Here is an 11931-nt window from a genome sequence, read left to right on the forward strand (position 1 = left end):
TTGGGTGGGGAAAAAGGATGACAGCTCTTTTCCCTTCCCTCATTACCACCACTGAGGTGACCTCGAGCAAGGCCCCTTAACCCCAACTGTTCCCATTAAGCTGCTCGGTAACCAGCAGATCAGAGAATGGTTACACTGGGCAGAACAGGGTGTTCCTTGAAAAGAACACAATGCTCTCAGTGAACCTTCCCTGAATGAATTAAGGTGAGAAAAACAGGGGAAGCAGCATTTCACTTATAATAAGGCATTTACAGCTGCCAAAATCGTTATTTTTTTAATCATCAATGGAAGTGTATAAGTGGTTGTTCGGTGTGATGAACCCCCAGAATTATCACCTGACTCTGCTTTTCTTTAGCTTCAGCTTATTGCTTTTTTTTTTTTTTTACGGCCACGACTTTACTGCTTTCCCCTCGCTGCTCTCTTATCAGTACACAGCAGGCAGCTGTCTTTTTGTGGTAAATGGTCTTAAAAACTGTCCCCGCACTACAGCATCAAGCGGCAGGTGACAACATTAGCGGCTAGCTCGTGAATGTAGCGAAGCGTTTCATTTCAGGGGTCGGTGGAGACCAAAAACAGAGCTAAAAGGAGAGAGAACATATGACTTTACATTTGTCAGGCGGACACAAAACAAGACTCCAAATGAGAGCGCCCCGAGAGAAATAGTAACCTCAATGTCTACTGTAAAGTGCTGACTTTAGTCTTGTGGGGCTGCGGCGAAATCAGCAGCCTTGATGACTGCGCAGCGAGGTGAGTCACAGAAGCCTCTGAAGGGCCCAGGTACAACCCAAGGAGAAAAACAGCTAGGGAGCTGTGATGTGAAGTGTGTTGTGGCATGCAGGTGCAGGGAGGGACTGAATGACAGGAGGGAAGTAAAGAGGAAAGCGAGGTGTCATAAAGCGAGCGTGTGCTGTCCTTGGAGGTCGCACTGCTCCATTAAAGAAACTGAAAATGATCCATCCCCGAGGCTGCGCGACCTCCTGATCGAAGGGACGGACTCACACAAACAAACACCACCTTGAATATCAAACACATCCCGCTGCGCATAATATTTTTAAGAGGGCTTCTGTGGTGCCTGGGTAATTTGATTCATGCCTTGATCCATCTGTCTGGGTATCACAAAGAAACAGAAGCCATATGCAGCGATTTTTTCCCTCCTCACTTTCCTATCTTCTGAATCATGAAATTTTAATTGGTGCCAGATTGCCAATCGGAGGACGATCTCACATACTCTCCTTTAAACTTGGCCTTGATTTACTGTTAAAGAATGGAAAAGGAGATAGAAAGAAATATGTTAAAATACGGTGGTTGTGAATTTCAAGGTACAGATTGATTTTGAGGGCAACATCTGAACAACGATAGTCCAGACAGAACTGAATAACTCATGCAGCAGATCTGTTTTCCTCTACGCTGAAATGGTGTTCTTGGGACTGTAATACGATAGCATGCACCTAAACAGTTTCAATATGTCGTGTCTTGACAGTGAAAGATGTAAAGAATGTATTGCAGTGTGTTTAACAGCTCTAAGCTGCAAAGATTAGCATACCGGGCTAACTTGGTTACGAGCTACTGTGGCAATTTGTTAGGTAACCACATTTCAGAAGTGTTTTAGGTTACAATGGAAAAAAAATGCCTGGATCATGACAGGCTAGCAAACCCAGAGTGTCGCTGCTGTCCCGCTATTTCTCCACTGTGGCCCTGGGTGCAACTGTGTCACCATTAAGGCTAATGTTAGCAGCTCTGGTGCAGTGTTGACACTGGGAATGTTTATTCCAGATGTTTAATGACTGAACGTACCTGTTATAAACTGAAAAACATCTAACCACCTTGCTTGTCCAAGTAGGCAAGCAAAGGCTGAAAATGAAAATGCTGGGATGAAATCAAATGACCCACGCTTACAACACTAGGGCTAGCTACGTATACATGGCAACATGTACCTGTCTTCTATGTGGATCATCAACTAGTGAGGTTGACCTGTTAGCCTCAGTCTTTTTATATTATGTGTTTAGACGTCCGAGTTTGCAGCGCTTAAGTGGAAAACTTTGTTTTGGCTTCTTTCAGGGAGCTCACAAACCAAATAAGTTCAGCACCCCACAAGGAGTCTGAAGTCTCCTCGGCAAAATGAGAGTGATTAGTTATTAATGGTTGCAGGCATCTCTCTTGCTGGCAGCAAAATGCGCTCAATAAACACACACAGCGGGACGCAAGGCTATTACAGTGTGTGTGATGAACGGGTGCTATCTGTGCACAAATCACCACCACAGAAATGTCACCGCGACAGCATCCACCGGGCGGTGATTCAGCCGAGTGTGTGGCATGTTATTAGCTCGAGTACTTCTGCGAGAGTCACTGCTGCTCTTCAGGAAGTCGAATGTCAGCCCGATGGCGGCGCCGCAACACTCACGCCTCGACTTTTCCATACTGCATGGATTCATTTCTGTTTGAGTGCGGGTCACAGCAGGTCAAATGTCACCATGGGCTACGGTGATGCAGCACAGCGTGCACATCTGCATGACAACAATACTGTGTGAGCGGCAGCACAATAGAGAAAATGAAAAAGGTTCTCCTTTTGTCATTTATTTCAGGCGAGAAGGCTATAATCTGAAAGGCGGATAGAGGATATGGCTTCCCCTTTCAACATAAAAGGTGGAATCAAATATCACCACCAGGCACTGCGGAAGCAATATACCGAGCTGAGCATACAGTAGAGCATATTAGGCCTCCCTTCAACAACAGGCATACCCGAGGAAAGAGGATGAGAGCTCTGATCCAGGATTTATTATATCTGCTGAATGTGGTGGTGGTTCAAGACGAGATCCAGATGATGGAGAAGAAGATTTCAACTTTAGGATAGAAGATAATAAATACAAGACAGGTTGACGAAACAAAGAGGCAGCATGGCTTGTTCTGCGAGATTTGTACGGCAGCCTCGAAAAAACAACCCTATAAAGACGTCTCACTTCCTCCTCCCGCTGCTCTCTCTCCTCTTTTGCATCTCCAATTAACTTCCCCTCCACCGCCTCTCCTCCGTCCGTCGAGCCATGAAGGGAAATTGCCTCTATCTCGTCTCCTCTCGCATATTCCTCCTCAACAGCAGGCCGGTGGGAAAACATTGTTAGTATCGCGGATGTCACTGAGTCACTCGATAACTGAGCGTCGATGATCGCAGAGGACCAGATGGAGCAGAAGAATCTCTGGTGGCTTATTCATTCATTTATCTGATTCATTTCTCCTTCACTTCTCCTTTAAATCTTTCAGCCCCCTCTCTCCGTGCTTCTACCTTATTTTATAGCAAGTCTTGATTTTTTTTTTTTTTTGTGAGGTGAACAAGATTCTTTTATATGCAAATATGTTCCCTGTCGGATAGGTTTGAGGAATAGGTTTTTTCCTTTAATCATAAAAAATGTGCATGGGTCAGCTTTTACTCCTGGTGATACGGGATTTAGATTAAAACTTATGTAAAGGACTTTTTTTTTAACTGTAGCTAAAGTTACTTTAACAAAAGAATTGTCTGCTGCAGTGTTTACAGGCTGTGTAATGTTGAATATCGCACTGACTGTGCTTCAAAACCTGAAAAGTTAAAAGGTTAAAAGGTCAGACGCTCTTATCTCCCACAGAAAAGACTGCTCCTGAAATGCATCGTCAGTCCTGTCTTCTTGACATCACACTTCATCACTGTGTCACAGACTTGCATTAGGTATGCCGAGCGGTTAGTTTGGCACTGTAAGAATTGATTTAGCACGGCTGCTCTGTTGTTGTTGTTGTTAGGGGTGTTGGGTCAGGCGTGTGTGAGCTGACCAATCAGAGGAGACTGTGTATTCAGGAGGGATCTAAAGAGACAGGAGCTCAAACAGAGCGCTTCAGGCAGAAAGGAGAATACAGTGCTGCAGGACTGGTAATGTGTTTTAGCACATGTAAATATGTAAACATATTCAAGTGCTCCCAAAGTGCTTTTCCTTCTGTTTGCTTACCGTGTTCAGTGAATATTCTTTTGTTCTCTTGATTTTCTCCATGAGACGATTAAATGAAGACTGAATCAAGTAAAAAGATATCACAGTCCCATTTCCTACAGCTAGCGTGCTCGGCTCCAAGCAGACATGCACCGGGTTGAAAATAATGATATTCAAGTAAATAAATGCATTACATTTATTGAATGAAATATTCTCATCACCATGCTTCACCACTGTGAGGTCCCTTTATTTCCGCCCTCTGTAATCATTACATTATACCATCGCAATGAGATTTCAACATCGTTAGAGCATTCTCGCATTTCTCCTCGTTTAATAATTCATCATTTCTGTGTTTGATATGAATTTTAGAAGTTATTTCAAATATTCATGTTTTGCCTCAGCCACAGCGGTTCATTTGTTTTGTGAGAGCAGCGCAATAATGACTAAACTGAAGCCTTTATTCTCCGACAGCGTTATTACTGAGATCTCAAACACGACAATTAGGAGTCGTCATAATGCACACTTTAACTGTGCTGTGGGTCACAAACGTAGAATGTTTTCAGCCGTGGTGGGTTTTATTCTTCTGTGCTGTCATAAAACACCACGTCATAAGAAGTCAATCAGAAAATGGGCCTTGTGGGTAATTCATCGACATTTAAACACCTCTCACGAGCTCATTCTTCGTTCTCCATTTCAGGCTCGAGTCAATCTATTCAGCGCAGATCCAATAGTCCTAGAAATGAAAAAGCTGGTGTCGATATTCTCATTAAATATGTCTGAGTCACCTAATTAGCTCCCTCATTGTTTTTATGGTTCTCCTCTCCACCCTTTTTTTTCCTTCCTGCCTGTTAACTCATCTCTCATCCACCTCTGAATGTCTGCATCCCCACCTCACCTCTGTCTCCCAACTCATTTGCCCCCTTTCAAACTCTTCCTCTTCTTTTTCTTCTTCTTCTTCTTCTAAAGTGGACCCTAAATCTCCCCCCGGACAGGTGATTGTGCATGTTTTTGACCTTCACTCCCAACATGCTTGCTCTTATCCCTCTCTCTTGTCTCCACTCAAACTAAAGTCCGGTCCTTGAGTTTCCCCATAGAAATGCTCCGTGGACATTTTCCTGTCTCTGCTACCTTAAATCAGCATTCATGTTAATGTAAAAAGGAGCTGATTCTATTGACGAATGATAATGTTCCTTCCACTGTCTATTCAGTTCTCCACAGCTCGGTAGAGCTTTTAAGCATCTTTCAGTTCCTTGTTGTGGTTGTGGTTTTGGTTTTGGTTTGTACGGACTCAGATTCAACAAATGACCAGAAGTACAATTTGAAATGAATGCTTATGTTGCTCTGAGTCTGCCAGATGTTTAAATAAGCAGCTGTTGTGCTTATGGCTTGATGCGCTGCCCCAAAGTGGCCAAAAAGTCCATTAATTGTTAGGGTTTAAAGGTCCAATTTATAAGGTACCAAATACCGACACTTGGTGTAGTAGGTCCAGCCAGCCACCAACCCAAAGCGTCACCATTTGAGGAGGTACGAATGAGACTCATCCATCAACTATCTATATTAAAGATATATAGCCCGTCGCTATAGCGTTCAGAGGGTCACCAAATACTGTGTCGCAGAGTGAAGCAGGAAGTCAACGAACGTGACTAAACGTGAATAAAGCTCTAAAAAGGGGCTCTGTGGAACTTCTGTGTTGCGCTTGAAGCTGGTCCTTAGCTTATGCTAGCAGACCCCCTTGCTAAACTTTGTTTTCGTTGTTTTGAGCACAGACATACTGCAGGAGCATCCATTAACCCAGAGGACTACCCAGTGCTGAGATAGGTCAGTGAGCCTCAGCCACAGACAGACACCCAGCTTCCTCCCCTGCATGTGAAACTTCAGGAAAAAAAAAAAGAAGAATAAAAAAGGTTTTGCTTCAGGTGTCCTCTGGGGTGGAATGATGATGGATGCTGATAGGCCTGTCTAAAAAATCAATCACTCAGCGCTTAGGCAGGGAGAGAGCGAGCCGGCCGGTCCGGCAATCACTGATTCAGCTCGTCCGCAGCCCCCATATACAGTAGGTAAGACAATCCCTGAGGGTGTTTATAGCGCGAAGGTGAGGACGTCAGCAAGCTCCAGCCAGGCAGGAACCATAGGTGAGAGTATCTGTCCTCTGTGGGCAGTAACACCGGTGCTTTAGCTCACATGTATCTCTCATCTTTGGTTGAGTTTTTGGTGGTTTTGAATCCTAAAAAATGTTGACGTTTTAATGTACTCTTCTTGACATTTCAGAGGAGGAAAACGGAAACTGTGGCTCAGTGTGGTGAGCTTATTTCTGATTTAAAACCCTCCACGGCGAGGCTCATGGGGGATTTAGCACTGTTTGCTCAGTGTTGATGTTTGTGGCGCGAAGGGGAAGGCTCGCAGCATGTGGTCAGGATGCAATCAGCCACATCCGACAGGAAAATAATGATGTACTATGAGGGTCGGTGAGCATGGAGGATCTCATTTAAACGGCTGTAAAATGACGGGGAGAGAGAGTGATCGGGACTGGGGGGGGGGTATTTCAAATTAGCTGAGAGACAAACTGAGTTTCTTCTTTTATGAAAACAAGTCAGTTGGGCTCTTTCGCGGCGTGGGAAGCAATTTAGTTCCTGGGAGGAGTGTGGAGAAATCGAAACAGGATCTAATTTGATTGAGCAATAACCTTCACTAAAGGTGTGTGACCACTACACGGCAACACAACAGCACCCTTTATGTGATTAGAGAAATAACCATTGAGCTCAACCATCATCCCCGCACGATGTCTCTGCCATCCAGTTTTGTGTTATTATGACTGCTGAAATGACTACTGCAACCAGAAAAGATGCCGTAAGTCAGCGGAAAGCACCACAGGCCGGTTTTATCATACATGGAGAGAGAATCAATACCATCCCTCACATACTGCATCATGATTCCCCCCCCCCCCTGTTGTTATATTGATGCAGGGTTATGACACCAGGAAACAGAGAAATGATGCAGCACAAACCTCCTCCGATGAGGTGAAAAACGACTTGTGGAGAATGTGTCTTTGGTGGGAAAGACCAGAGAAACTCATATATACTGAGCGAGCGTGGAACTTTTCAAGCCACGGCGTCAGCGTTTGTGCACGTCGTTGCCACTCGCTACTCGGAGCCTCGCAATACTGTACGCTGACAAGAGACAGCGAAGACGCGACGCTATGAATAGCAACAGATGCATGTATGTTCAACATTCAGCAAGCTGTCGTGACACGGTTTAAATGAGCCGGGGGTTCAGCGTACAGCGAGTTCAGCCAGTTTGTTGGTTTAGTTAGTGAACAAACAGCACGTCATATAGGAGGGGACGAGCTCCAAAACGTTGATGAGGACGTTTTGGGGGATTCTTTCGAGGTAACTTTGGCGGAAAGATTTGAAGGTACCCTGCATGGAAGGGGAATCATTCGTCCACCACGAGCAAAAAGGGCTTCGTCTGTTATCCACAATTCCAGGGCCATGAATCTTATATCTTTATCGATATCTTCTCTGACAAAGTGTGAGTAGCATCGATTAACTTTCCACCATAATGTGGCCGGGATAAAACAAAAATAATGAGAACCTATTTTCCAAGCGCCAGTCTCTGCAATTCTACTGCCGGAGAGAAATACGGAGGGTGACAGGAGCTCGTAGCAGCGTGCACCCAGAGAGAGCCTCGTGTACTGTGGTGTCTCCACCATCACTCATGTCTTTTCTCGTTCTCTCCCTCTACTCTCTTCTATCTCAGTTATCGATCGACCCACTTCCTTCTTTCCCTCTCCCTCTGGGGGCCGTCCGCCGTCGTCGTCCTCCTTCTCTTACACGCTCATGATCTCATTCTCCCGGTTCGTGTAGCCCGTCTTATGTCTCGACTCTGCGCTCGTACAGTGAAGTGAGAAACAGACCACCTTAACATGCTGCACTAGGAGGAATCAAATATTGTACTTGGCCAGTGGGTTAAAATCACTTGGCTAGAGGTGGACAGGTCAGGAATGAGCCTCTAAATGAGTATGACCCTCGGTCCAGCTGATACTGAACACAGACAGAACGACGGTACAGCGTCGCATTAGAGGATGGTGTGATTGATGAATTTTGGGAAGAAATGGGAGAAGCTTTGTTAAAAAAAAAAAGGAAAAACAACTATTAGGACAACAGATAGCCTGTGTGCATGGTTGATGGAAACATCATTTTTGTGTCAGAGGTATCGATTCACTCTGCAGAGAGGACACATCACCAACCAAGTTCTCCTCAGGACAGAACGGACAGTCCACAACACACACTGTTTATTCACAGCAACGAGCATGCTGGAGTTTCCAGAACGCCCGACTAACACGTCGACAAAGAGGGTGGGAACCAGACCAGCATCCTCTTGTTGTGTTGGCCAGACTCTGAAATTAAGTTTTTCCAGGTCACTGAACTCAATCTTGTTGCCTGCCACCAAGCTGAAATTGTCGGTGGTATCTGACAGTAGAAATATGGAATATATTGCGTAACCTTAAACCCTGAGTACTGATTTTCCAAATATCCTAACCTGAAATTCGTACCTGCCATTGTCGACATGTACCCTGTGTTTGGCAGGCAGTGGCAGGTGCTAATGGCATCCTGCGGTGAGGAAACTAATCCTGCATCCTGGTCCAGCACTGTATATTCACCCAGGAATCATCTGATACAGTATTTAAACATGTGAGTGTCCGGACACTGTGCTGCACTGTGTGAGTGGTGAACGAGTAATAGACTTGGGCAAAAGAGCTACAGCGATTGAAACAAACTAATATTGATCGCCGGCGATAGATTCTCTCGGCGCACACGGAGGTCAGAGGTCAGGGATCAGGGTCAGCCGCTGAACTGCATTCTGGGAATTGGCTGTCCTACATGATGGAAATGGGGTAATGTTTTAAAAAAAACAACAACAACAACTCTTTAAAACAGCAACTTTGGACTCTCTCAAGACTTCCATTAACCTTCAGGGGATTCAAATCAGTCCCTCCATGTGTTATTACAGCCTGATCCTCAGAGCCACAGCCTGGAACTGGATCAATGACAATTAGGCTGATAGGTGAATATTGATGCACAAGCCATTTACATCAATTATTACTTCTTTAAATGAAGATTCTTTTCAATAAGTCATTCTCTGATGAAGGGTTTTCACTCATTAACAGAAGGTGTGTATATGTTGTGCACTCATGACTTGTGTTGTGCGCATCACCTACCTTGAGCTATGGCTATGGACTCGAACTTGTGCAGCTCCCTCAGCAGACAGGTGCGCTCAGTCGGATGCAGGCTATAAATAAACTCCTTGGCTCCGCGGGGCGAGTTGAGGGGCTCCACGGGCTCCTTCAGCGGGTGTGTGCCCAGGTTACACCGCTGCACCAGCGCCGGGAAGTGGGGCTCCGGGGCGAACCGCGCCGGGGACGCTTGGTGGCTGTTGAGCCCGGCTGTGGCCAACCCGGCGCCGGCTTTCAGAGAGAGGGCGGGCCGCAGCACTCTCCGCAGGCAGGGCAGCATCTCTGGGACGGAGGAAGGGGGTGGTGTAGAGTAAAGATGACCTGATGGAGGACAACACAACAGGCCCGGTTAACACACTGAGCCTGGATTCATCTAAAAAAACACACACAAGACACGAGGATTCAGCTACGATTTGAATCGATCGCCCACCAACACAGCCTCCATCTGGACGCAGCCTGGGTTATTTAAGGGCAAAAACACACACGGGGCCTGACAACAACAGCAATAACAACAACAACACCACCACTATCCACAACACTGACAATATGTCGATGGAAGCTCAAGAAAGGCAGGAGATGATGCGACAGCCGTCCACAAAAATCCAACCGCAACTTGTCGTATCGGACGCACCTCAAGTCGATGCTCCGCTGTCCCGTCCGACAACCTCCACAGGAAACCTTAGAGGACGACAGAGGAGCTGCTCCGGCTCGTATCCGCCCGCAGGGAGAGAGACAGAGAGAGAGAGAGAGAGAGAGAGAGAGAGAGAGGAGCAGATCGTCCAGATTAGGAGCACGAAACGTTTCGAACAGCTGACTGGCTGTGGGCTTCGGTCCAAAATCACATTTTTGCGAGCGTTAATCCCGGATGGTGTGAGAACCTCTGGCTGACAGGATGGTGATACGGAGGGAGAGGGAGAGAGAGGCGGATGGGAGGGCTCCGGCAAAGACCCGAAAATATTGCCCAATAGCAGCGCTGCTTTCCTCCGCGCGTAACTCTGACGGCACCGACACGCGTACGTACAGCCAGCGGCGCACAGGGCACAGCGGAGCGGGCGGCTGTTACTCACGTGGTGGAGGAGAGAACATTTCCCCTGCGAATCAAAGATTACACACGTGATTTATTTTCTCATCATGGATGCAGTAAATATCCCACCCGGCTGTGATATTTCATTGGAACTTTATCTAACTTGCCATCCCTAAAAATGAATATTGTACTTTATCTGAGGGCACCGAAAGGGGCATCTTACAGTGAAGCCAGCTGAGATTTAAAAATCGATAATACTACATAATCACAGACAGGCTATCTCGGGATTTTCAGGATTAGCTGAAGGTGTGGATGGTGTGTGTGTGTGTGTGTGTGTGTGTGCTTGACATGTGCCCATCCCTCTCTGCTATTATGCACGTGGGGCATTTGAACTATTCATCCGGGCCACAGTCGGTCCACACCCCGAGAAAATATGACACCATGTGGAAGTTATTTGTGTCAAAGGAGGAGGCCTGTAAGACACAACATGGGTAAAAATGGCTTCCCCCCCCCCCCCCCCCCACATTATTATTATTATTATTATTATTTCCTGATTTTATTTCATGGCTTTCTGCCTCAGAGTAGCAGATCCACGATTTTGGCTGCGCATGTATGGATCAGGCCAGTTGTTCTAATGCCTCTGAGGATGGGAGGAGTGCTGGAGGAGAAGCTGGAAATCAGGTTTAAGTGCTGAAAGAGGAGCTCAGGCAAGAGCGACCCCTGGTGGCCACACCTAGGAACATCACCTGTTTGTCACACGAGCGGTCGCTCCAACGAGCACCGAGCTTGCTGACCTGAAGTGTCTGGGTTTTTTGTTTTTTTTCTCCCAGAGCAGAGAGTTTCCATTCAAATGTTGAACAAATTGTAATGAAAATGTCAGATTTTTGTAAACTGAGGCCAAACAGGTGAACACGAAAGCAGCCTGTCAGGACTTCAGGAGCGTCAGATGAGGAGCCAACCGGAGGAGATACATTTTAATATAGATATAGGGTCTTTAATAACTTTAAATAGGAACGCTAGGTTGTGACAATGCGTTTTAACTATAGTTGTGCAACATTTTGAACGTAAACTGATACAAATGTCATCATTCAGCATTTATAAATGGGAAACAGTGGAAAAAGGCTGCCCAAACACGGGACGGTGATAATATAGAGAGGAGTTCTTTAATGTGTTGATATGTGCACAGATGCAGTCACTCAGGTGTATGATGATCCCAGAAAAACACTTGGATTGGCAGCTAGTCTGGATTGCGGGGCATCCCCTATATGTAGCATCAAAAGGTTAATATAAACTTGTAATTTTGAAACAGTACTGGGATCCTAGAGTCTGTTAAATATGTGTTAGGAAAACACATGATGATGAAACCCAGAGTAGCTGACCCCACATGGCCTTCTCTGTGTTCTTCATGCTAAGAATCTGATTGTAGCCTTTATAGCATGGTAGCTTGCCCTGATCACTGAGCAGGAGTACTTTTTGACAATATACAAAACATTTTATTTTGCGTCAGTGTGATGAAGTGGCCTGGTTTGTGTCTGGTTATTTTACTTCTAAAGATCTTCTCGATTGATTTTCCACAACATTTTGTGTTTTGCAAAGTATAATAAAGTAAGAATGTAAAGGAGTATAGAAGATTTTAGCCTCCTAGTTTCAGTTACAGAAAAACAGAGTATTTGACAGTCTTGGTACACACTGAGGCTGGACAAGTTCAAGAAGTCAGCGAGCCAAAG

At 45.7% G+C, this 11931-nt stretch overlaps 1 protein-coding gene across 2 annotated transcripts in view; it reads right to left on the reverse strand.

The window, feature by feature from the left end:
• The window catches only part of LOC115567676 (transmembrane protein 65-like), a 44412-nt gene extending 34278 nt beyond the window's left edge, over positions 1-10134 (reverse strand). Inside the window, exons 1-2 of one of the 2 annotated variants that reach the window (XM_030394496.1) lie at positions 9724-10134; positions 9166-9501 (exon numbers count right to left, since the gene is read on the reverse strand). In XM_030394496.1, the coding sequence (XP_030250356.1) occupies positions 9166-9460 (295 nt within the window). In that variant the 5' untranslated portion in view covers positions 9461-9501; positions 9724-10134. The remainder of the gene's footprint in view (positions 1-9165; positions 9502-9723) is intronic. The other variant, XM_030394495.1, reaches the window with a different exon arrangement.
• Positions 10135-11931: the final 1797 nt, after the last annotated feature.

The sequence above is a fragment of the Sparus aurata genome, chromosome 17 (assembly GCF_900880675.1).
Source record: "Sparus aurata chromosome 17, fSpaAur1.1, whole genome shotgun sequence".
Lineage (NCBI taxonomy): Eukaryota > Metazoa > Chordata > Actinopteri > Spariformes > Sparidae > Sparus > Sparus aurata.